Source organism: Apodemus sylvaticus, chromosome 13 (genome assembly GCF_947179515.1).
Source record: "Apodemus sylvaticus chromosome 13, mApoSyl1.1, whole genome shotgun sequence".
Classification (NCBI taxonomy): domain Eukaryota; kingdom Metazoa; phylum Chordata; class Mammalia; order Rodentia; family Muridae; genus Apodemus; species Apodemus sylvaticus.
Window position 1 is genome coordinate 69,390,000 of NC_067484.1, and position 27,058 is coordinate 69,417,057.

Below are 27,058 nucleotides of genomic sequence, written 5' to 3' on the forward strand. Positions count from 1 at the left end.
AATTAAGTGTGGATTATCAGCCTATTGAGAAGTTTAAACTAGAGGAATTCCTATCTAAAAGGACTTTTCTTTTAAATTTTATTTTGAGATATGGTCTATAGGCCTCAAAAATCACAATTGTTCTGTTTCAGCACCCATGAGTACTAAGTCTACAAGTGCATCCTACTATATCTGATAAAGTGGCTATGAATTCCAGGTTGTGTATACTGCAACTACTAATAAATTTTTGTTTATTTTGACTTTTTAATTATTACACATGTTGAATAGGTAATAATTTTTACTAACCTGAATTATGACAGAATTAGTTAACTATAGATAATTCTAAAATAATCTGTTTTTAAGAATGGATTTTGAATTTATGTGGGGCCAACTAGCATTTCTGGCAATCTAGATTAAAATATAAATATACAATAAAGATATCCAATGGCTTAGAGAACTTTGTCTAGGCTTTCTATCCAGAATGTTTTCATGTTTTCCTATGTTGCATTTTACTTACTATCTTTTAAGTCTAACTTTAATTTCAAAGCTATGTATCCATGGTTCATGCTTGTCATCCTAGCACTCAGGAAGTAGAGGCACATAAACAGTTCAAGGCTATCTTCAGCTAAATATAGAACCTAAGGTAAGCCTTGGCTACCAGAGACTCCATCTTAAAAAAAATAAAAAACAAACAACAAAAGGCCAGTGACATGATTCATTAGGTCAAGGTGCTGGCCTAATCTGATGAGCTGAGTTCAATCCCTAGAAGCACGTGGTGGAAGCAGACAACTGATTCTGGTTGTTCTCTGATCTCCACAAGTGTAGCAACATGCATGTATGCACACATCCAAGAAATAAATGTAAAAAAAAAAAAAAAAAAAAGCAAAACAACAATAATGGGAAAAATCACCTCTACAACGATTTCCTTTTGTAGGCTTCTTTTAAACTTAAAATATATGGTTTATTAAATACGGTTTTATAAATATTATATGTAACATACCAGAACAGCTTTCAGTACAAATTTACCAGCAGCTCACTGTCTTATTACAAAACTTAGGTAATCAAAAACAGTCTTGAGTATAATAATTTTATTATTTAGCTTTGTTGTGAGAGAAAAATCTCACACTATATCCCAAGTTGGCCTTGAATTCATTCTGTAGAGCCCAAATTATCCTTGAATTCATAGCAGTCCTCCTAAATACTGGAATTGCAGACATAAGCTCTCATGCCTAACTTGAATATACTTTTGATGGTATTAGTAGTCAGCACACACATCTGTTTAAAAAAAAACTAACACAATTTGTGACAGTATTTATTCTATCCACTACTTAAAATAATTTAAATTAGAGCTCCTTCACTAAGATGGATAAAGCATGTCACTGATGGTTTTCTTTCTTTTTAACTTGTCTGAATTACACATTTCGCCAGGCAGTGGTGGCGCACACATGTAATCCCAGCACTCTGGGAGGCTGAGGCAGGCGGATTTCTGAGTTCAAGGCTAGTCTCGAACTCTACAGAGTGAGTTTCAGGACAGCCAGGGCTATACAAAGAAACCCCATCTCGGAAAAAAAAACCAAATCCAAACAAAACAAAACAAAAATACACATTTCCACTGCCACCTGACACTTGCCATACATCACAACACTGAATTTTATTTTCAACACCCCAGTTTCAGTTTTAAATGATAGCACCTTAAAAAGAGGGGAAAAAAAAAACTAAGCTGTGCTGTATTTTGTCTTCTGTTTCTCCTACCTTTTATATATCAATTTATCTCTATCTCTCTATAGTTTGTTATTGTTGTTGTGTTTGTTTTTTGAGACAGGGTTTGACTAAGTAGCCTTGGCTGTCTTGTAACTATATAGACAAGGCTAGCCTCAAACTCACAGAGACCCACCTACCTCTGCCTCCCCAGTACTGGGATTCCCACTACACCCAGCTATGAAAATATTCTTATATTTGAGCTGAGTCACATACCAGCTAGACTTCTCTTACTTCATGTATACTTTGCTAGTGATATTTGATCAAGATATTAGTAAGAGTAGAAAGCTGCTCAGTTAAATTTGAGATTCACTAAAAATAACTTTCAAGGTTGTACTTCTGGGAGATGTGTTTAGTAGAATACCATATATAAATAATACTAAGGAAATAAACCACTAACAATGCAAATCTCTTCACCAAGACATAAGATTTTCAAATTGGATTTTCTTTGTCAGTCAGCAAAGTCCTTTAATTTCTTAGCTTCATTTCAGATATCCAAATCTATTCTATATGATGGCAGTTTATAAGCATCAAAGGCCATTGTGATCTAATCCTTGGCTTGGAATTGTGCTCTCCAAAATAGTTTTCTTGTCTTCCTGCTTATCATCCTGAGAAAGGAAAAAGAATTTATAGATCTTATCCTAAAAATGAGAATCACATTTGGCTGGGAAGAACTTGTAGAAGACCCTCTCACTGGCACTTTAGGTACATTTTCAAGTAAAGCAATCCTAATTGATAAAGACCATAATCATATGAGCATAGGGTTTTTGTTTATTTATAGTCCTAGCTGTTCCGGAATTTGCAGCATAGACCAGGCTAACCTTGAATACCTGCCTCTGCCTTCACAGTGCTAAGATTAAAGACACCAGTACTTACCACACCCATATGAGTAGTTTTGTTTTTGAAACAGGATTATCACTAAGTAGCCTAGGTTGGCCTAGAACTCTATATGCAGAACAGGCAGGCCTCTAACAGAGATCTAACTGAGTATAGTTTATTTTTTAAGGACATGATAATGATCTTTCCATAAAAATGTTAATAGAAATCTTGAAAGGAAGCAATTATGCTAAACTATAGACACTTATTCTGTGGTCTCTAAAGAAAACTAAAGTTACAAGCAGGAGTTAACATTTTAAAATATCTGACCAAGAATACCGAAGATGTCAAGAAGTGTAGGAAAACTCAAATAATATTTAATATAATTACTTATGTAGCTTCCTCTTCTGTAATAAATGTGTTTAGTGCTTTTTAGTCATTGACTAGAGTCATTGGAATCTCCACCAAATAATTAAGAAATGTAGGTTTGTAAAGGGTTCACTTAGAGTAAGTTCCTTAGCGATGGGGACACATATTCCTATGATATAGATTTAGTAAGAAGGTTTTGAGATAATTATATGCTTTGAAGGTGACTTTCAAGTACTCAGTTTCTCTCCTGTTCCCTCCCATATTAATCTCAACTAACAACAAGCCAATTTCAAACACTAAGTGCAAAGTATCTGGAACCTATTTATGATGCTCCTATAAAAACAGAAATGAATTAAAAATTTAACTTATTTCTGTTCAGCAAATAACTTCAAAAGAACATGGGCTGTTTCAAATAAATATCTGGGTATTGGCATGTACATGTCTATGTTTCCAGCAGTCTAGAAACTCAGGGATTGTTTTTTGGTTTGGTTTGGTTTGGTTTTTTTGGATTTTTGGTTTTTTTTTCGAGACAGGGTTTCTCTGTATAGCCCTGGCTGTCCTGGAATTCACTCTGTAGACCAGGCTGGCCTCGAACTCAGAAATCCGCCTGTCTCTGTCTCCCAGAGTGCTGGGATTACAGGTGTGTGCCACCACCGCCCGGCTAGGGATTGTTTTTAAAACAACAAAAACCTACTCAAAACTCCATGCTGGACATAAGCTCTAGAAAGGAAGCAATTACTCTTGTTTTACTAAGTTGATAGGTTGTAGATGGTCAATATAGCCTGTAAATATTTATGTTGAGAGACTGGAGAGATGGCTCAGTGGTTAAAAGGGCTACCGATCTTTCAGACGAGAGTTCTCTCAGCACCCACGTCAAGTCTTTAACTCCAGCTCCAGGAGGTTTTGACAGCCTCTTCTGGCCTCTAGGGGGACCACACACAGAGACACAGCATACACATTTTACAAACAACAACAAAAGCGTACATTTATGTCAATAGATTAGTGCTGTTCTGTCAGCTCTAGTCAAAGATCCTTCATTCTGTGATTAGTGTTACTGCAAGGTGCTGAGAATAAGTGACGTTGAATGCTTAGTCCTAAATAATACCCCTACCATCCTTCACCCCAACCCCAAGGTTCAGGGACTATCACAGAAGAGGGAGTAGAAAGAATGGAAGAATTGGAGAAAGGGGTAGAGTCTTATGGAATGCTGTCTTCTGGGGCATGACAAGACCATCACACTCATGAACTCAGAGTAGCTGTGCTTACCTGCATTAGACCTAAACATGATTGAATTGTCAACATTCCCTCACGGAAGGGGGAGGGGCAGTTAACAGTTGCTTGGGGGTAGGGCCTCACAAGGCCCCATCAGTCCCTGAAGACCTAGAGGCAGTTAATGGTTGCTGGGTGAGGGAAAGACATTTTCTTCTCGTGTAGTTACTGGTAAGTTGCCCACACTCCCATAAATAACCTCACCTAAGCTCCTGTAAGCAATCCTAATTAAAACTCACTGGGTCACAAAAAACAACAAACCTCATGGAAGTAAAGAGAGATTACTTGGGAAGAAGGAAATCAGTGAAAAGTAGGAGAAAGGGAGAGTAAACATGACAAAATACATTATATGTGAGTGTGAAAATGTCATCATTAAACTCATTGTTGTGTACAATTTATGCTAATAAAATAAAAATACCAGATACAAGTTTTAGAAAGCTACATACTAAACACTGATCTGAGTTTATTTTCAATGTATGGTATTTTTAAAAATAATTTATATTTATTTTATGTGCATTGGTGTTTTGCCTATATGGATATCTGTGAGAAGGTGTCAGATCCCTTGGAACTGGAGTTACAGGAAGTAACTCCAGTTGTGTGGGTGCTGGGAATTGAACCCTGGACCTTTGAAGAACAGCCATCCTCTTAACCACTAAGCCATCTCTCCTGCTTTCCTATGTATAAGATTAATGCAAATAAAACAAATTATATTAGGTATAAATATATAATAATATGGATATAAAAAGTTTCTATTTAATATCTGCCAAGAATCAAAGAGCATCCTCCACTTCATGCTTTTGCCAAGATGCTCTGCTCAAGCAAACCTGAAGCCACAGGTGCCTCAGGTATACTAGTTCTACCAACTGAACTAGATCACTCACAGACAGTGTAGGTAGGAGCATCAGAGCTTCAAAAGTAATCCTTATCTACTACATAGCAAGTTCAGGGAAAACCTAGGTTACATAAGATCATATAACAAAACAGACAAAACATGACCCAAGTTTACTATCTGTCAGCATAAGAAAAGGCACATTTATTACACTGTATTGTCTCCCTTTGAAATTCTTAATGACCATAGTAAAATTTACATGATAATAAAAAAGTCTAAAAGTATTACATTTTATTTTACAAATAAGAATAATGCGGCAGATGTGGCTTTTTGTTTTACTTTGATTCTGTTTTATGGAGAATCTCACAGAACAGCCCAGGTAAGATGCAATGCAGCATGCAGCTGGAGATAGCTTGGAACTCTCTCAACAATCTTTCTGTCTCAGTCTCCAGAGCGCTGGGGTTACATGCATGAACCTTTCTAACTATTCATATTAAATTAGTGACTTGGTGAAATGACTAAAATTTAAGTTACTTTTCCAATGTTTAATGTATAGACTTATAAGATGCCTTGCATAGGTTTTTCTTCCTTTTAGTAGACAACTTAGAATGACAATGCAGGCAAATGAAACGAAATGAAATACTGAATCACAAAATCTCATTGAATGAATAGAAAATTAATGTATTTAGTTCTAACATCTACATAAGTTGTTCACTATGGGATAAATCCTTAAGTACAGAAATTCCCCATCAGTAGTATAGTACAGTATAATATAGTATGGTATAGATCTTGAATGACAGGCCAAGGAACAAGGAACAAGAAACAAGAATGTAATATTTATCAAATTTATGTATTCTTTGTCCTATTCCATTTTAGTTCTGTTGGAAAACTCATGTGAAAGGAACTCTACAGCAATGTATAGTTCCTTTACCTTAACAAGTACTGTTTTAGTGCTGAAATCAACATGCTACAATGAAGACAAAAGTATCTTCACAAATTGTTTGTTTTGGGTTTTTTTTTCTCTTGAGACAGGGTTTCTCTGTATAACCCTGGCAGTCCTGAAACTCACTCTGTAGACCCGGCTCACATATAGTTTAAAAATATAAGACACTTACCAAATCAAAGCATCTCTAAGTATGTTAGCTGACACAATATTGCCAGCTAAATATGAAGTGACTATCTCTTAAGACCTTTGGAGCCTGGCAGTGGTGACGCACGCCTTTAATCCCAGCACTTGGGAGGCAGAGGCAGGTGGATTTCTGAGTTCGAGGCCAGCCTGGTCTACAGAGTGAGTTCCAGGACAGCCAGGGCTATACAGAGAAACCCTGTCTTGAAAAACCAAAAAAAAAAAAAAAAAAAAAAAAGACCTTTGGAAATTATGAATTAAAAAAAATCACCTATTAGTAAAAATCATGTCTGAACTATAAAATGGTTGGACAATGGAAGCCTGGAAAATACTGACTTCATAGTACATCAAAATTGAAGAAAAGAGGGAAGGGAGAAGAACTGGATAGAACAAACAAGGGAGAAAGAAAGGCAACTTAGTACTTTAAAACTCAAACCATACTATTAAAAAACAAAACCGTGGGGGCTAGTGAGATGGCTCAGTGGTCCTGAGTTCAATTCCCAGCAACCACAAGGTGGCTCACGATCATCTGTAATGGGATCCAATACCTTCTTCTGGTATGTCTGAAGACAGCTACAGTGTACTTAAGTAATTAAAAAAAAAAAAAAAAAAAAAAAAAAAAAAAACTTTTGCAAGTTCTCTACTTTAACTTGAAACTAATAGTGAATAGGAACTAGAGGACAATGGTAAAAGCCAAGTCATATATGCTTTGGCAAAGAATGCTACAAAGAAAAAAACAAAGAAAAGAGTAACTGTGCCTGATGACATAGACCTGTAATTGTAGCTATTTGGGAGACTGAGGCAGAAAAATCTCAAGTTCATGGCCTGAATGGATTATATAATAAATACAAGATTAGCCTGACCACTTAATGAGACCCTGTCTCAAAATTTAAAACAGTAAGGCTGGGTATATAGTTTAGTGTACCATTTTTAGCATGCAAATTATTCCTTAATACTGGTGAAGTAGGAGAAAAGAGAGAATAGTATATTAAAATTCAGTTTTCTGCTGTAAAGTTTTCTGCAGTATTTAAGGAAACAGCCTGGAATAATGTGACACCAGGGCATTGGAATATATTTTTAAAAATCTTCCTGCATAGAAAATGGATTAGCAAGTGAAATGCTTGGGCTTGTTTGCCACCAAGGCTTACTATCCAAGGTTGATTCCTAGAACCAACAGGATGGAACAAGAGAATGCCTCCTGCCAATTGTCCTCTGACTTCCATAGGTATTCTAAGTACACCTTCTCCTAGAAAGAGAATTACACTCACGCTCCTCTTTTTAAAAGCTGGGTGTGGTCCCAGTGCTATGGGAACAGAGGCAGGAGACTGCTGATACTTGCTAGCTGCCAGTTTAGTTCCAGATTTAGTGAAAGACTCTATCAAGGAATTAGAGTGAATAACTGACTTCTCCTCAGGCCTCTGTGCAGATGTGTGTTACATACAGCACACATACACATATGCACACACACCACACAAAAATAAAGGAGGAGAAGAAAAATAAACAGGCAGCATACTGAGATCTATTGTCATAAATCTCAACTATCTTTCATTGATGTTAACTGATACAGCAAAACCTGCATAGTAACAATGGATTCTAGGGTTGATAGATCAAGAGTCTGGTGTGCAATCATAAGGACCAGAGTTCAGATCCCTAGCACCGACATATATGCCAGTTTTGTATGGTGTGGCCTGCCTATTAGGTGAGGACATGGGAGACAGGAGAAGCCACTTAGCTAGACTAACAAAACTCCTAAGTTCTAGGTTTAATGGAGAGACTCTACCTCAAGATAAAGAGTGGAGAATGAGGAAGACACCAACATCAACCCCTAGCCTCCTTCTACATGCCACTACCATTAACACATACAGTGGGCTGACAAGATGGCTCAACAGATAAAAGTGCTTGTCGTGGGGTCTGGAGAGATGGCTCAATGGCTAAGAGCACTGACTACTCTACCAGAGATCCTGAGTTCAAATCCCAGCAACCATATGGTGGCTCACAACCATCGTAATAAGATCTGATGCCCTCTTCTGGGGTGTCTGAAGACAGCTACAGTGTACTTACAGATAATAAATAAATAAATCTTAAAAAAAAAAAAAGTGCTTGTCATACAAACCTGATGGCCTGAGTTCAATCTGTAGACACCATGAGAGAACTGACAAACCTAAGGTGCTCTTTGACCCTCACATGTGTTGTTCTGTGGCACTTATACAACCACATATATAATAATTAAGGAAATTTTAAAAATATATTTATTAGAAAAAAAAGGAATAAATGCTAATGGTTTGGTGGCACCAGCCTATAATCCCATTATATAGTAGGCTAAAAAAAGAACTTGGGGGTCTACATAAAATCAGGTCAGCCAGAAAAGCACAACAAAACCCTATTTCAACAAACAAAATGAATAACAGTTATTACTGCATTTATTATTAGTTGAAATAATAGTATAGCCATATTATACACTTAAATTTTATTCAATTATTTTTCAACAATATTCTCAGGTTGAATAGGGGATATCTGTTATTGAAATGATTGAAAGTTATCTGTATTGGTTTATCAAAATAAATGAATTCTCTACATGTCCAACGATGTCTCTCATACATATACTATAATTATTCATTGTATTATTTATAATTTTCCATAGCTCTAAGCATTGTAATACACATGAATTTGTCAAATAATTTGATATTATGGAAAGCCAAATACAAAGTGATAGAAAAAACAGAATATGGTGTTGTTGGGAAGATGGTTAACAGTATCAGCTTTTGTCTTCTCTTTCTGTTATACTAGGGGCTGGACCTGGGGCTTTTGCACACGTCAGGCAGGCACTCTAATGCTCAACTACATTTTCAGAAGTAACTTTGCTTCTAAATGCAGTCAGAGAAAGTGAATCACCCAAAAAGAATTGACAAGTTATTTTATTCTGTGAATACATCACTGAATTGTATGATATAAATAGCACTTTAGAAAGTACACATTAAATGAGGATAGGATGAGAAATTAGTAGTTTTACTTAGGAAAAAAAATAGTGTTTGCTATTAAACATATTGCATTCAATAAATTGAACAACTTACAGGTGACCAGAGGCTTATTTTATTCAATTGAATCTTGGTGTGTATGTGTATGTATGTGCAACCACATGTACACATGAAGTTTGAGGACAACTTGAGAGTTGGTTATCTTTTTCTACCATGTGGGTTCTGGGAATTAAACTCAACTTGTCAAGTCTTGGCAGCAAGACTTGTATGCCATACTACCAATCCCTATTTTATTCAAAATGTGTAAATTACTGATCATTACAAATGTTTTCTAAATGACAGATATGAATAAATATTAACATTCATGCATAACTATTTGAAATTTAAAAAATCTTACTAAATGGGCCCCTGCTTGAAGTAGAACATCTGCAACATCTGTATGTCCATTTTCACAAGCATAGGTTAAAGCTGTGTCTCCTGTTGCTGTGGTAGCATGCACATTAGCACCTAGAAACAAAATAAAGCCACACATTTATTTACCCTGAAGTTGAAGAATTACATTAGTCCAATTTTACAATAAGGTAAAACTGAAGAATTCAAAATGTGAAAATGACATCAAAATACAGTTAATTATTCCTATTTTCTCTTTTTGTCTTATTCCCTCTAAAGACATTTCATAAAAGTGTTTTGCCTTACAACAAAGCAATAAACCAAATTTTTTCTCATTAAGAAAAACACACTATTTAAGTTAAATAAAAATCTCATGGTTCTAAATTGGAAGTACAAACATGAATTTATGGCGTTTCTTTTAAATGTTTAAGAAAAATATGTATTTCTTAACCCTGACCTTTGGGTCCTAGAGCCCAAAGGACCTTAAATTAAAGCCTGGTAAGAGAGCTCTACAGTGCTACCCAAGTCTGACAACATGTGTTTGATTAGTGAAATCTACAGAAAGGTAGGAGGAAGAAGAAAACTGACTTCACAAAGTTGTCCTCTGACCTCCACATCCACAGTGTGGTGTACTTGTGGCTGTGCACTGCATGCATGCATCTATGCCCGCACACGCGCATGCACATACATATGCACACAGTAATAATTTAAAATACTCCTCTTCCCCTACTACACTGACTACTTTTGGAAGGATACTAAGGGACCATCTCATTTCTAGAAATGGATAAATAAAAGGAGAGGAAAGTCAAGCCAAATGTTATCCTATAATAGCTACATGAATTTCTACCAAATTTTGAATATGGGTAGATTTCTTTTTACAGAAAATCCCAATGATGAACAAGAACAGAAAAACAGACTGCTAGGAAACTTCTACTTTGAAACTTCTTATAATCTAAGTGACCTAAACTATGATAAGGGCTAATTAATGATACTATTTTATAAAAAGAGAAAATCAGATACCTCAAAAACCAGATAACCACTGACAAAGTTATAGAAATATTATTGATAATGTCTTCCTATTTTTAAAAATTCTACCTGAATATAACCAAGTTTCCATCTAGTGCTAACCATTAAGGTTTTTTATGCATGCCAAGCACAGTAGTACACATCCCCAATCCCAACACAAGGACCTCTGTGAGTTGGAGGCCAGTTTAGTCTACATGGTGAGTCACTGATCCTTTTTATAATCTATTTTGTTTTATTGGTATTTTGAGACAGGGTTTCTCTATGTAATCTCAGCTTTCTGGTAGCAAGCTAGGTAGACCTCGAAGTCAGAGTGATCTTCCTGCATCCTCTTCCCTGAATGCTGGGATTAAAGGTGTGTTACCACAACCAGCCTACCTTGCTTTTTAGAAGCAGGAAAAAACCACTGTGGCTATTTTTAATGTTCTTTTTTTCCTCTTTTGAAGATGTTTTAAATTTATTTTATGTATATGAGTACTGTATTTACATCTGGATGTCAGAAGAGAGGTATCAGAACTCATTACAGATGGTTTTGAGACACCATGTGGTTACTGGGAATTGAACTCTGGACCTCTGAATGAGCAGCCAGTGCCCTTAACCACTGAGCCATCTCTCCAGCCCTAATTTTATTTTTTACAGATATACTAAAATCATTATGTATCTTTATAAAAACTGATTTTTAAAGTTTTACACATTACAGTTAGGAGTTGCAGAGACATCAGATGTAAGAGTTATCTGCTTCTCTTGCAGAAGAGCTGGTTTCAGTTCTCAGCACACACGGCAACTCACAATCACCCAGCTCCAGTTCCAGAGTTCTTTCACCCTCTTCTGGCCATTATGGACATTTCATATACATGGTACACAACTCAGGCATACATATACACTTTCATAATTATAACTTTATTTCTACTTTATTTATTTGTTTTTGAAACAAAGTTTCTCAGCATAGGTCTGGCTGCTCTGGAACTTGCTGTGTAGAACAGGCTGGCCTCAAACTCAGAAATCGAACTGCCTCTGCCTCCCAAATGCTGGGATCAAAGGTGTGCACAACTATACCTGATGCATAAAACTTTAAGTAAATATATAGTAAAAATTAAAAGTATAAATGTTTATTTCAAATAAAAATAATTATAAAAAATTAATAGGGCAAGTAGGAAGTATATACATGAAATGAGATTGACCATGAATTAAAATTGGGTGAATAACAAATTGAGCATGATAGAATACACCTGTGACTCCAAACTGGGAAGTGAAAGCAGAAAGAGCAACAGGTATTTGAGGTCAAGACCAGCCTGTCCTACAAGAGCCTGTCACAGAAAACAAAAACAAACAAACAAACAAACAAATCCAAAGACATGCTCATACCAAAGCCAAAAAAGGAAAAGGACTGGTTAATGTTGAAGTCATCACTCTAATCGGAGAACTCTGGGAACTATATCCTTCAAGTCAGCAGTAGGAGCAAATATGAGAATCAACTGAGACACAACAGAAAGTAATGCCAGGGGCTCCAGGGTTAATCACTGAACACTAGCTAGGTTATCTTGATGAGATTATGTATCAACTTTGCCTCAGTTAAGTTTCAAGATTTAAAAAAAAAAAAAAAGGGTGGGGTGGTGGTGGTGGTGGAGAAGCCAGGTATCCTTCCCAGAAGGCTTCTTTAAGAGCCAATAGGGATATGTATTAGGACCCAGGACTCAGACTCATAAAACAAAAAAATAGAAACAGAATGGGTTTAATAATAAATTTTCTTTCTTTTCACACAGGGTTTCACCTTTTTATACAGGGTCTGCAACTTGCATGTAAACCAGATAGGCTTTGAAATCAAAGATACACCTAACCTTGGCCTCCTGAGTACTTAAAGGTATGCACTACTACACTCAGCTAATATTTCTTATAGCACAACATCTAGAGGCAATTAATAGAAATACAAAATCTTAGTAAAAACATCTAATATAAGTTCTTTCGTTTTATTTTTGGTTTGTGAATACATGGTCTCATGTAGCTTAGATATGTGACCAACCTGACATCCTGATCCTCCTGCTTCCACCTATATACAGTTCTTTTTGTTTTATTTTGTATGAGACAAGGTCTCAATATATAGCCTTGGCTGGCCTAGAACTCAATTTATAGAACAGGCTGGATCCTCCTGCCTCTGCCTCTCCAGTGCCAAGATTATAGTCATGTGCCACCATTTTAGAACTTAGCTTTAAAACAATGTATCAGGGCTGGGTATTGGTGGCAAAGAGAACCCAGGCCTTTAATCCCAGCAGGCACCCTGACCTACAGAATAAGTTCCAGACAGCAGGGCTACACACAGAAAAACCCCGTCTTAAAACTATCAAAAAAGAAAAACAATATATCAGACCTTGATAAAATGAGAAATTACTTCTAAAAGACAAAAGCTTATGTTTTTATCAATACCTTTTCTGGCATAGCCTACAAACAACATATATTCTTTAAAATGTACCTATTTCTTGATATTACTTAATAAAAAATAAAGCATAAATAGTTGATAGATTTTGCTTGTAAAATTATTTTCCACTTTTTCAGGTATGACTAATGCATGCATAGGTGTGTATAGGTGTCCATGTATATGTGCACATACATGTAGAACATATTTACAAATGTTTGTAAAGGCCAAAGGGTGTCTTCTTTGATGATTCTCTATCTTATATATTGATGTAGAGTCTTTCTTTGAATCTGCAGCTTGCCATAGTCCAACTAGTCAGCCTCCTCTGCAGATTTCCTGTCCCTAGGATTACATGGTAGCCATCATGCCTACCCAGCTTTTACATAGGTGCTGGGTATGACCTTCATGACAAGTGCTTTACCAGCAGAATCATCTCTCCAAAACCCCTTTATATCCTTTTTGAGGCAACTTAAATAGTAAGAAGTCTGTTAAAGACCAGGTCTTAGAATATTGTTCAAGTGATCTTCCACCCTAGTACCTGATACTAGTAGACTAACAAACTCAGAGATTAATGCATACTAAGCCCTTTAACACTTAGCTACATCTGTAACCCTAATTTTATTTAATAGACAGATAATACTTGTATACACTTATAGGGCTCAGTGTTATGTTATGAACACAATGGAATAATTAGATCACATGAACTTAATATCTATCACCATATATATAATTTCTTGGAAATAAAAACATCCAGTCTGGTAATAGTAATTTTGGATTAGGATATGAAAAGATCACTTAGAAAGTGAAAACACTTATGGCACAAGCCTAATGACCTGAGTTTGACTCCTGAAATGCACAGTAGAAAGACAGAATCAAGTCTTCAAGGTTGCCCTCTCACTTCAATGTGTGTGCTGTGATGCATGCATGCCTGAATTTATATCCGTATATTCTCTCTCTCTAAATAAAAACTTAAAAAAAAAATGAAACACTCCATACCCCCAACCAGGTTATTATTCAGTACAGAAGGTTAAGTCATTAAACCCTGGCAGTCTGCAAACATTCCCATTGTTATGCTGTAAATTTTTCATGCCCTTATACTAGCCCTAGATTCTGGTAGCCACCACTGCACTGTTTCTTAGTTCAATGTTTTTAGATTTGAGACATAAGTAAAGTATTATTTGTATTTTTTTTTCTATGATAAAGGCATTTTTAAAGCCACGTACCAGCAGTGAGCAAATATTTAACCAACTCCAGGTGTCCCTCCTGAGAAGCTTCCATGAGAGGTGTAGAGCAGCCAAGTTCTATGTCAGCCCCTGCCTTAATCAAGAAATCTGCAACTTCAGAAAAGCCTCCACAGCAAGCCAAGGTAAGAGCAGTTTCTTGAGTTTCTTCTGTCTGGGCATTTATATTTGCACCTGAAAGCACAAAGAAAGACAGAACTAGCTTCGAAAGAATTATATACAGTAGGCAAATAAGATGATCATCACCTACCATCTCTGCTTAGGCTATTCCTTCTAGAGTGCCGAAACTTTTATGATTGAAATTTAAGGCCTGCCTAAGCTATAGAAAATTTTTCTCATCAGTGCAAAAACAGTATCTACTTCAACTCCTATGCAAAACAACACACAAGGAGGTAAATTTTAATAAAGTACAATGACTTTACCTTGTGCCAACAGAAGTGCCACCATCTCTTCATGTCCTTCTCGAGCAGCTTCCATCAAGGGCGTGTATCCTTCATCATTAACTTCTTCAAGATTTGCCCCTCTTTCAATAAGTAGTGCTGCCAACTCGACATGTCCGCCACAGGCAGCTAGAGTCAATGGAGACTCAAAGGAATCTGCAGGCATATTCACTTGAGCACCACTGTCTAAGAGCAACCGTGCCACCTCTACATGTCCATCCTGTAGATGATCAGAGGTAAAACAAAAGAATTTTAGAGATTTTTAAGTGGAAGGCAAACAAGGGACTAAAGGAAGCTGATATAATTTACATATTATACATTATTATCAGCGCTTGAACCTTACCTAACATCTATTAATACTATTTTTTTTAAGTGTTTAAGGGGCCAGAAAGATGGATTAGTGGTTAAGATCACTGACATCTCTTCCAAAGAACCTAGATTCATCCCAGAGCCCACATGGCAGCTCACAATTGACTGTAACTCCAGTTCCAAGGGACCCAACAACCTCATACAGACATACGTGCAAGCAAAACACAAATGAACAACACCAAAGAAAAATTTTTAATGTTTAAATTACCTTAATTTTCACAGACTGCAACATTTTCTAAAACAAATCTGACCTCGTAATGAATACTCATAATTCCAAATAACTTTGAATTTTTATATTCTTTGAAGTTAAAAAAAACAAACAAGGCCGGGTGTTGGTGGCGCACACCTGTAATCCCAGCTCTGGGAGGCAGAGGCAGGCGGATTTCTGAGTTTGAGGTCAGCCTGGGCTACCAAGTGAGTTCCAGGACAGCCAGGGCTATACAGAGAAACCCGGTCTCGAAAAAAACAAATCCAAAAAACCAAAAAAAACAAAACAAAAAAAAAACCAAATCCAATCAACAGAACCTCAAAAGAATTACTGTTCAAACAACTGTCAGGTCAAATACAACCATACTCTCAAATTTACAAGAATTCTATTTTCAAATGTAGAAACCTTATTAGCTCTTCCTTAGAAACAAAAACTTGACAAAGAAACAAAAACAAAAAAAACCAAAAACATAAGGAATTGTGAAGTCATTATCACTTGGGATTATGTCACTTAGTGAAGTCCTTATGGATTAGTACTCTTCTGTCTTTGCCTCATCAACTTGTTGACCAAGGCAAAGAATACGTTAAATATGTAAAACAAAAAGATTTTATTTTTATAAATTATTTATCAGGGTCTTACAAATGCAAAGCCCATATTTTAACCACAGAGCTCCACTCTAGCCCTCAGATACTTTCGGTTTTAAAGATTTATTTTTATTTATGTGCATATCTGTATGCCTATAAGTTTATGGACATGTCATGCTAGGATGCCAGAGAGCATTGGATCTCAAAGAGCACATGTGAGCTACCACATGGGTGCTGGGATTTGAACTTAGGTCCTTTGCATGAGCACTAAGCATTCTGGTTGTTTGGATAAGACTGACCTCCAGAGACATATATTTGAATGTCTAGTCCTTAGCAGGTGAAATGTTTGAGAAGAATTAGGAGGTACAGCCTCATTGGAGGTGTGACAATGGAGTTGGGCTCTGAGATTTCAAAAGCCTATACAAGGCCCAGAGTTTTTCTCTGCCTACTGCCTATGGATCAGGATGTGGCCCATACCTACTGCCCTGGCCATGTATGCCACCATACTCCTGCCATGATGATAATGGACTAACCCTCTGAAACTATAATCAAACCCCCAAATTAAAAGTTTTCTTTTATGATAGTTGTCTTGGTTATAGTGCCTCCTTACAGTAATAGAAAAGTGACTAAGACATACTTTTTTTTTTTTTTTTTTTTGGTTTTTTCAAGACAGGGTTTCTCTGTGTAGCCCTGGCTGTCCTGGAACTCACTCTGTAGACCAGGCTGTCCTCAAACTCAGAAATCAGCCTGCCTCTGCCTCCCAGATTGCTGGTATTACAGGCATGCACCACCACTGCCAGGCTAAAACATACTCTTAATCTCTGAACCATCTCTGCAGATTCTCAGTCCTCAAATTTTTTATTATATAAATTCACACTTTATATTGACTTTAATACTTGTTATAAGCATATCAGACACACACACACACATACACAATATTCAAGCCCTAAGTTCAAACTCATGGATGCATATAATAGATGAATACTGAAATTCAACATTTAGGATTTAATTCTTTTTTTTTTATATAATATACACACAAAAAAGAAAAATTTAATGTAAAAAGTTAAATTAAAAGAAACATTAACTTTAAAACTAAAAATACTACATCAGGACTACAAGCTGCTATTATCCTCTACACGTATATATATATTAAAGCATTACCTGCTTTTTACTTAGAACTTGGTTAAAAATACAAGTCAAACATTAACTAGAGACTGGCCTCAGTTGAAATGGTTACCTTTTAAGCATGAGGACATAAGTTTGGTCACCAGAAACCAGAGGGAGGAGAAAAAGACTAGGTGTTTTGGTATACAACAGTGAGGTAGACATTCAGATCACTAAAGCTCAAAGTCAGACTGACTACTGTGCTTATGAGGTTTCAGGTCAGTGAAAGACCCTGCCTCAACAAGTAAGGTGGATGGAATCTACAGAGGAACACCCAAGGTTGTCTGTCCTCTGGGCTTCTAAAGGCATATATATGTACCTGCACATACACAAGAACAGAGACACACATACAACAGTAATAATAATAATCCTCAGATTTTTTTTCCCCACAAGATTTCAAATGAAGAGACTTAAATTACCATGCAAGCTTCCATTAAGGCAGTGTGCATCTCATCGGTTTTGTGCTCTTGATCTGCACCAGCTTCAAGCAGAAATCGAACCATATCCAAATGGCCTTAAAAATAAAGTTAGAGAATTGACTATCAATTAAATGGTTCAAATGTCTATATACCATTTACAAAGTTTTATTTTTAATCAATCAATCAATGACAGTTATACGAAGCCAATTGTAAACAATTAAGTAGGTGCATTTTCAATAAGGTCATACCAAGTTTTAAAGACTGACTTTTTAAAGCACATACTGCTACTTTAAGTAATCACGCTTGTTCTCTGATTTAATTTATATAAACCACCAAAACACTAGAATAGAATAGAAAGCCAGGTAAAGTAAATTATAACATATTTTCTATGACGTTCACTATGACAATAAGCAGACACACAAAAACTCCATTTAAAAATTACAATCCTCTTGATACATTTAATTTTAAAATGTCAATAACCAATAAAAACACCAACATTCCAGTGTAAAAATACATGAAGGATATAAAATAATTAAAAAATTTCACAAATGGACATTAAGCTGATAGAGGAGAGATTAAATAAGATACCATTATTTTAGCCACCAAAATGGCCAAGAGTAAAGAGAATGCTAATGCCCAGGACTGGAGATTTATAAGATTGGTAAAGGGGTTCTCAGACATCTAGTGAAGTCTGAGACACCTAGTGAACTGGTTCAACCTTTCTAGAAGACAGTCTGGAAGTATGCAGAACTGAAGGCTGGGTCCATAACCTTTGACCCAGCAATTTCACTTCTGGAATTTATCCTAAGAAAATAAGAGGATTAGGCAAAAACATCTGCAAATATATTGTCAATGTTTTTAAATAATAAAAAACAATAATAAATAATTTTTAAAAAAGAAAAAATGGGAACAATTAGTCTCCAACGATAGGAAATTCTGGTGTATTCATTTCATTAATTCAGCAGAGATTTTGAATTCCATACTTCTTACTTATTATTCTTGAGAAAGAGGACTTTAGTTTTATCTAGGTGGCAATATACCTAACTTTTAAAAGACTATTTCCTGCCTTCCTTGTAGCAGAGGGAAGTCAGCAAAATTCAGTGAGAGTTACAAAGAGAAGCTTCTAGAAAGACTTCTTAAAAGAAGCTTACTAAATAAGTTGCTACTTTGCTCTTACCCTCTTCATCTTAAAGTACAGACTACTTTGCTCTAGCTGCCTCCTGGGCTACAGATAACATTAAGGACAGTTCACCCATACACTATGATGTACAACAGAAAAACAACACTCTTTGATATTCAGAACAAAATTAAATTGCAATACTAGCACAAGTAAGTCTACTTTTGGGTTTCTCTTCTATACAAATCATTGTTTTGTGGTATATGCAAACAAATCTAGAAAATATAACTGAAATATTATATAATCATAAAAACATGTTATAAGAACATTTATTAAGATAAGTACATATTCATGAACCTACTAAATAAAATAAACAGAATATAAAACTATTAAATTATTTTATTTCACAAATATATATAGTTTTTAAAAACTTAAAAATATACTGGACATTCACTAAAATACTTTTACATGCTTTTTCATCTTTAGACAGTACTATTACAGGTTATTTAAATTTTTCTTTGTGGTATACCATATTTTTCTGGTTTTCTATATAAACTGTATCAGTAGATCGGTATATAATTCTTTAAGGGGAAAATTCTATAGAACAAATGATATTAAATAATAGTAATCCTAAAATCTGTAAGTTGTTTGGTTACCATCATAGCTAAATGAACAAAAGCGATAAAATACATATAGGAATAGTACAGAAAATATAGGTTAAAATGGCCTTTATGTCTTATAAAGTAAGTTTACACCACAAGAAAAAAAATATAAAGTTCATTCAAATACTCAGGTGAAGAAGGAATTACAAAGTTAACCCAAATATTCAATATTCAATTATTTGAGGCTGTTATAAAAACAATTATAAATAATTCAACATAAAAAGTACCTTTGTAGCAGGCAAGTGTCAGAGCACTTTCTTTAAACTCATTAGAGTGAGTATTGATGCCTGCACCGTGATCTAGAAGAACTCTAGCAACTTCCACATGACCTGCACTGGCTGCTTCCATTAGGGGAGTGTGTCCATTTTCATTATGGTCTTCTATATTTGCACCCTCATTAAGAAGCACTTTTACAATGTCAATAAATCCTCCAGCACAGGCATATGTCAGTGCAGTGTTCCCTAACAAAGAATGAAAAAAATTAAAAATTAGGAAACAATAGATGGCATACTATTATTCCATTTATCTCTCTCTAACTCCTTGGTGTAAACCATTACAACATCTATCTCAAGTTATGTTTGTTTGTTGTTGTTGTTTTTTGTATGTGCTAGAGATTCAACCCAGGGTCTCTCACACATGGTAGACAAAAATGTCTCCTTCCACCCCCAACCCAGCACTCTTTCCACATTACCCACACTAGTCTCGAACTCTTGTCTCAACTTCATGAGTAGCTGAAATTACAAGTGTAAAAAAAATCATCCCTAGCTCAAGTTCTTTTTTTGTCATCAATTTAAAGGATATCTTTATTTTCTGGCAGAATCTCTTCAAAGCCCAACACAAAATGCTATATATTTTAGCTGTCTAGACAATATAAAAGAGGTAAAAAAGGAAAATCTAAACACAGAAAGCAGAATAATGGTTGCTTAAACCTCTTCAAATGGATAGAGATCCTTTATTTACTTATCTTCTTAGACTTACTTATATATAGGTGTTTTGCCTGCTTAATGTATGTATATCTATATATAACACATGTGTAGCTACTGCTCAAGGAAGTAGAGGGGGCATCAGATTCTCTCTAATTACAGGTGGTTGTCACTGGAACCTAGGTCATCTACAGAGATTTTTCAATAGTGACAGAATTAACCTAAAAGTAAATTGAACAATTTTAAAGCTGCACACTTAAAACATGAATTCTATGGTACAAGTCATCAATAAAATGGAGGGGTTTGTTTGTTTTATTTTGGAGGTGGCACAGCTTTGCAGCCTAGGCTTGCCTCAAACTCCTTACCTGCTTGTCTACGCTGGAACTATGGGTATGAACTACCACAGCTACCTAGTTTGGGTTTTGTTTTATTGTTTCCCAAAAGAAAATATATATATTTGTGCTGAGCCTCAGATGGTGAATAGGTAAACAGGATATCTGGTACCAAGCAAAAAACACCTAAAACCATGTAACAAGATTGCTGAGCACCTCACCAGATGTAGCCAAGTACAGTGCTATGATCTTCAGCTCTGTCTCTGAGACTGGACAGCTTTGGAGTATAAAAGGAAGTATCCTAGAGCCTTTAAAAACAAAAACCTATTTAGTTATGAGTATTGTGTTTGAGAGTGTGCAGGCTATGTGTACCAGAGGATGCATGCATATAGAATTCAGAAGTCAATTTCTAGGAGCTGGTCCTCTCCTTCCATATTTATATAGGTTTCAGGGATCAACATGGGTCATCAGGCTTGAATGGTAAGTACTTTTTATCAGCTGAGCCATCTCATCAGCCTGGGAACCTATATTTTTAATAATTACCCTAAATGATTCTAGCATATAGTAAGAGGTAGAGCCTATTGGAAAAAAAAATGACCTAATTAGGGGCTGAAGAGATGGTTCATTGGTTAAAAACACCTGCCACAAAAACTATAAAATTGAAGTTTAGATCAGTACATCCACATAACAAGCCAGACATCCTACACATGCCTCAGTAGATACAGGATGCTGGCTGCTGGCCTAGTAAGGAGAGCTGCTGAGGCCAAGTGTGTAGCAAAGGTTTGTAGCCTCCTTGCATGGAGGCTCTGAAAGGCCATTTCATAAAGTGGTGAGTGACAGCTGGAATGAATTGGAGCTCTTAAGATATTAAAGGTACCAGAGCCATGGGATGTCTGCTGGTGAGAGCTGCATATAGGAGTGGAACTATCCTGCATCCAAGGAGAAAGTGAAGCAGGCTGCAGAGCTGGGAGGAAGAACAACCTAAGCCCTCTGATATAACACATAGAGTGTAGTTTGCTCTTCTAGGTTTCCATTTTGCTTTGGTCTAGTATTTTGTCTTTGTGCCCCATCTCTTCCTTTTGGAATGGTAATACATATTCTGTGCTATTTTATGTTGGAAGCACATAATTTGCCTTTTGATTGTAAAGGGGTTATACCTAAGAAAGTGCCTTGAGTAGTGGTTCTCAACTTTCATAATGCTGAGACCCTTTCATATGGTTCCTCATGTTCTGGTGACCCCCAACCATAAAATTATTTTATTTTATTTTCATGACTACTTTTTTTTTCTTTTCTTTCTTCTTTTCTTTTTTTCTTTCTTTTTTTTTTTTTTTTTTTGGTTTTTTGAGACATGTTTTCTCTGTATAGCCCTGGCTGTCCTGGAACTCACTCTGTAGACCAGGCTGGCCTCGAACTCGGAAGCCCGCCTGCTTCTGCCTCCCAGGTGCTGGGATTAAAGGCGTGCGCCACCGCTGCCCAGCCCTCATGGTTACTTCTGAACTGTAATTTTGCTACTGTTACAAATTATAATGTAAATATCTGTTTTTTCCAATGATCTAATGACTCCTGTGAAAGGGTTGTTCAATCCCCAAAGGGGACAAAACACACAGATTGAGAACTGCTGCCTTGAAACTCAGAAAGCACTCTTGTATTTTAAAAACAGTATTGAGACTATGAAAGACAAAGCCAGGCGGTGGTGGTACACGCCTATAATCCCAGCACTCTGGGAGGCAGAGGCAGGCAGATTTCTGAATTCAAGGCCAGCCTGGTCTACCCACTGAGTTCCAGGACAGCCAGGGCTATACAGAGAAAACATGTCTCAAAAAAACAAAAAAACAAAAACAAAAAAAAAGACTGTGAAAGACACAAAGACTTCAAAAGATGGAATAAATGTATTTTGTATTATGACATGGCCACAAGCCTATTGAGAGTCAGGGAGTGAAAGGTAGTGGCTTGAATGAGAAGGTCCCCCATGGCTCATGAAATTGAATATGTAGTCCTCCTCAATTGGTGGAATTGTTTGGGAAGGATTAGGAGGTATGACCTTGGAGGAGGTGTGTTCTCAAGATAGGCTTTGGGTTTCAAAAGGTTTCTGCCATTCCCAGTATGCTCTTTGTCTCCTGCTGGAGATCAAGATGTGAGCTTTCAGCTATTCAGTGTGCCACGCCTTTGTTCCACCATCACAGACTCAATTTAATGTTTCCTTTTATATGTTGCTTTGTCACAGCAACAGAAAAGGAATGAGGACATGTGGTTTATGTGCTGCTGGGAATTGAACCCAGGATTTCAAGAATGCTTGGCAAGCACTATACCAACTATTCCCAGCACCAGGTCTAAATTTAAAGCATACTTTTGATATATATCAGTAGTTAGTATACTAGAACTTATGGCATTAAAAAAAAAAAAAGAGGAGGGGGAAGTATGTTGGGGATAAGCAGCATTCTCTTATTATTAATAAATGTATTCAGCATACTATATCTATACTGTCCTGGAATTCCCTAGGTATCCAAGGTGTATCTCAAACACACAGCAATCCTCCAACCTCAGTTTCCTAAATGCTAAGATTATAGACAAGTGCCACTATGCCTGGTCCAAGTTTATGTTGGATCTTACTATCAACTCCAGACCGTCCTTAAACTCAAATACCCACCACTTCAACCTACTGAGTGCTAGGAATTCAAGAAGGCTGCACAGTGGCTTAAAGACTTTTCAACAGGCATGGTAGTGCATGCTATGCTTCCAATTCTCTGGAGGCTGAAAAGGGGATTTTTAGAACAAGGGCTTTTCTGCTCTATCTGTTGAGGCCATAACTCAACAATTACAACAAAGATATCAAAGTCAAGATTATTTTCAGAAGGTTTCCATTCATTTTCCCCAATAACCTATTTTTTCAAAATTACATTTATTTGTTTTGTGTGTATATAAGGTAGGAAACGTGTGTGAATGGTCAGAATGTGGACGTAAGAGATCAACTTTCAAGAGTTGGTTCTCTTCTAACATGTGGATCCTGGGAACTGAACTCAGGTCATCAAGCCTGGCAGCAAGTGTCTTACCTACTGTGCCATCTCACCAATACTCCAGTAATCAATTTTTATCCATAACGTTATAATAAATTATGCCAATTTTTCCTTCAATTTCTACATACCTGTTGCCGACTGGGAGTTGACATCTGCATCATGAAGAAGTAATAATTTCACAATATCTAAATAACCTCCACTAGAAGCTGCCATCAGAGGAGTTATATCTCCTTTATTCCCTCTATCTTCAACATTGGCATGCATAGCTAGTAGTACCTTTAAAAAAACACAAAGAGGTTGTGGTTTACTATTAATCGTACTCACAGGGAAACTATTCAATCTGAGAAGATAGCATTTTGAGATAAGGATAAAAAAATAAAAATAATCACCTTTGAGGAAAATTCAATTTTACTGGTCAGGATGACAGGTCAGATGCTATAATTTTCCTACCCCTTCATCTGAGACTTTTTTTTAAAGACTTATTTATTATATATACAGCATTCCTCCTGCACGCATGCCTATAGGCCAGAAGAAGGCACCAGATCTCATTATAAATGGTTATGAGTTACCATGTGGTTGCTGGGAATTTAACTCAGGACCTATGGAAGAGCAGCCAATGTTCTTAACCACTGAGCCATTTCTCCAGCCCCAAGATGTTATGTTTTTACAGTACTATTTGAGAGGCTGGTCTTAAACTAACCAGACGCCAAGGACAACCCGGCATCCCAGATCCTTTTGTCTCCACAACCCAAATGCCATTCATTTTAGGCATATACCACCACTTCTAACTACTACATATTAATTTCTTTTTTCTTTTTTTTTAAAGAATTATTTATTTTATATATATGAGTACACTGTAGCTCTCTTCAGACACACCAGAAGAGGGCATCAGATCCCATTTCAGATGGTTGTGAGCCACCATGTAGTTGTTGGGAATTGACCTCGGGACCTCTGGAAGAGCAGTCAGTGCTCTTAACCACTGAGCCATCTCTCCAGCCCCACATATTAATCTTTAAATAAAGCTCTCATTAGCTATCTCATTATATAAGTCTCCTCTTGTGAAAGAATTTGTGCCATGTTTGAGATTATCTAGCAAGAGAACAATTAAAAATGGTTAATTTCTAATAATGTTCCATATAGCAGGAACTAGAGGCATTTGAATGGAGGAAAAGAATTCTATTTTATCCTATACTTTTACTTTTGTTTTTTAAGGTTATTTTGAGATGGGGGCTCACTATGTAAGTCAGAGAAGCCTTGAACTTGTTGTTTATTTGCCCTAGTCTTTTAAGGACTAGAATTATGTTACCTTAGTAATGTGCTGGTTTTTTTTTTTCTTCTCTCTCTTTTTTTTTTTAATTACATTTTATGTGTGAGAGAGAACATGCAAAGATCACAGCACACATATGGGAGTCAGAGGACAATGTGTGAGAGCTGGATCTCTCCCCTTTCAATACATGGAATCAAACTCAAGTCCTTACTTGACCAGTTACCTACTCTACTTTTCTTTTTAAAATTATTTTGTGTATATAGGTACTTGGCCTGACTGTTATGTCTGATGCCTGCAGAGGCCATTAGGCATCAGATCCCCTGGAAATACAGATGATTGTGAGTTGGCATGTAGGTGCTGAGAATCAAAACTGAGTTCTCTTAAAGAGGAGCCAGTGCTCTTAACAACTAAAGCCATCTCTGAAGCCCCAGTTATATACCATTTCTTTTCCTTTTATAGGAGACAGGATTTCTCTGTGTGGCCCTGGCTGTCCTAGAACTCACTCTGTAGACCAGGCTGGCCTTGAACACAGAGATCTGCCTGCCTCTGCCTCCTAAGTGCTGGGATTAAAGGCATGTGCCAGCACTGCCCAGCTTATATACTACTTTTAAGAGAAATTGTTTAGAACTGAGAATATGGCTCAGTAGATAGGGTTTGCCATGAAAACCTGAGGGCTGGAGTAGCCAGCACTTGACAGGCAGTCACACACACACACACACACACACACACACACACACACTTACATACATATCCAGGGCAAACTGGCTAGCTAGAGTAGTAAATTGGTGAAGTCAGATACAGAGACAGAGACAGAGATAGAGATATACAGGGCAAGCCAGCTAGCGAGAAAAGTAAATTGGTGAACTCAGATTCACCAAGGTAAGAGACCCAATGGTTAAGGAAGACACATGCAACATCTACTTCTGGCCTATATATGCACCCACATAGTCAAACATAAAGAATATTTTTTTAAAATTAAGCAATTTTTATTTAATATGATTAGCTTTGAATACATGCCATAAAAATAAACGATGCCTAGCTATATACACATACACAAATGAATTGTGTATGTTTCTAAAGGAAAAAGGGAGGTTCTCTGGCTTCCAATTATAGTTTTTTCTACAGATAATAAAAATAAATAAAACACCCAAGCCCCTCTATAATTATAAACACTAAAGATTATCTTGGGGCTAAAGATGTAGCTCAGGGGGAAAGCACTTACCTCATATACACAAGGCTCTGCATTTGATGATCCCCACACTACTAAATTTAATAAAGATTATTTCTGCTTACTTGTGCTAATTCATAATATCCTGCTGAACAAGCCAAACACAGCAGGCTTTCTCCTTCTTCTGTATGTTCATTTACACTTCTGCCTTCATCTAGTAATTTACGAACAGCATTCACATCTCCATCTGAACAAGCTTCTGCCAGACTGCGACTAAAATTAAAGATTACATGAAATTAATGATGCAAAAAGACTCATGATCCTATGACATGAAATTACATTAAATAGTTAAGACACAAATAAAAAATTCACTAAGATAAATTGGCATGAATATTTTACATGCCAAGCATCCTGTAGCAACTGTAATTATATATAAAGTTTAGGCAAAATTATAAATTTGAAAATAACTATTATTGTTGTTGTTATTATTATTATTACTATTATTATTATTATTATTATTATTATTATTGATATATTTGTAGCAGCTATAGACAATTGTTAGCTGCCATGTAAGTTCTGGGAACCAAACCTGAGTCCTCTATAAGAGCAGCAAGTGGTCCTAACTGCTGAACCATCTCTTCTGCCCTATTTTTATTTTTTAAATATTATGCACAGTATGGGTTTCATTACCAGATTTTCAAACATATTTCATTTCTGTTGATTCTCTTCGTACACAGTTTTCTCAACCACTGTCCCCTAATAACTGCTATTTTTATTTTTCAAAATCTTTCTGGTAAACTTGTTTTTATATCTGAAGTTGACCTAACAAAAAAAATCTTTCTGGTAAGCTTGTTTTTATATCTGAAATTGACCTAACAAAATAGCAATCCTCTAAGTTTATAGACTCAAAGGCAACTAACACAATCACTCTTAGGTTTTAGAGTATATAACTAAAGTAAGTTCTGTTTATTTATTGACATGGATCTAATGTAGTCCTGAATGTTCCCAAACTATGTAATGCTAAGATTACAATCACATTTGATCATACAATACCAGCTAGGCACAGAGTGATTGAGGGCCAGCATTATGGCTGAGTGGAGAAAGGCAAATGCTGCTAAGCCTGATAACCCTCACCGGCCTTCAGTCTTTGTAACTGTAAGTTAGTGAATATTCTTTTTTAAATACAGCAATATGTGAGGTCCTAGA

General features: G+C 36.3%; 1 protein-coding gene across 8 annotated transcripts in view; it reads right to left on the bottom strand.

The window, feature by feature from the left end:
• Positions 1–27,058, bottom strand: part of Ankhd1 (ankyrin repeat and KH domain containing 1) — a 103,173-nt gene that overhangs the window by 54,934 nt on the left and 21,181 nt on the right. For all 8 annotated transcript variants that reach the window (XM_052155232.1, XM_052155230.1, XM_052155231.1 and 5 more), the window contains exons 4-10: positions 25,978–26,125; positions 23,546–23,693; positions 19,376–19,609; positions 17,370–17,464; positions 14,608–14,845; positions 14,168–14,359; positions 9,519–9,628 (exon numbers count right to left, since the gene is read on the bottom strand). In XM_052155232.1, the coding sequence (XP_052011192.1) occupies positions 9,519–9,628; positions 14,168–14,359; positions 14,608–14,845; positions 17,370–17,464; positions 19,376–19,609; positions 23,546–23,693; positions 25,978–26,125 (1,165 nt within the window). The remainder of the gene's footprint in view (positions 1–9,518; positions 9,629–14,167; positions 14,360–14,607; positions 14,846–17,369; positions 17,465–19,375; positions 19,610–23,545; positions 23,694–25,977; positions 26,126–27,058) is intronic.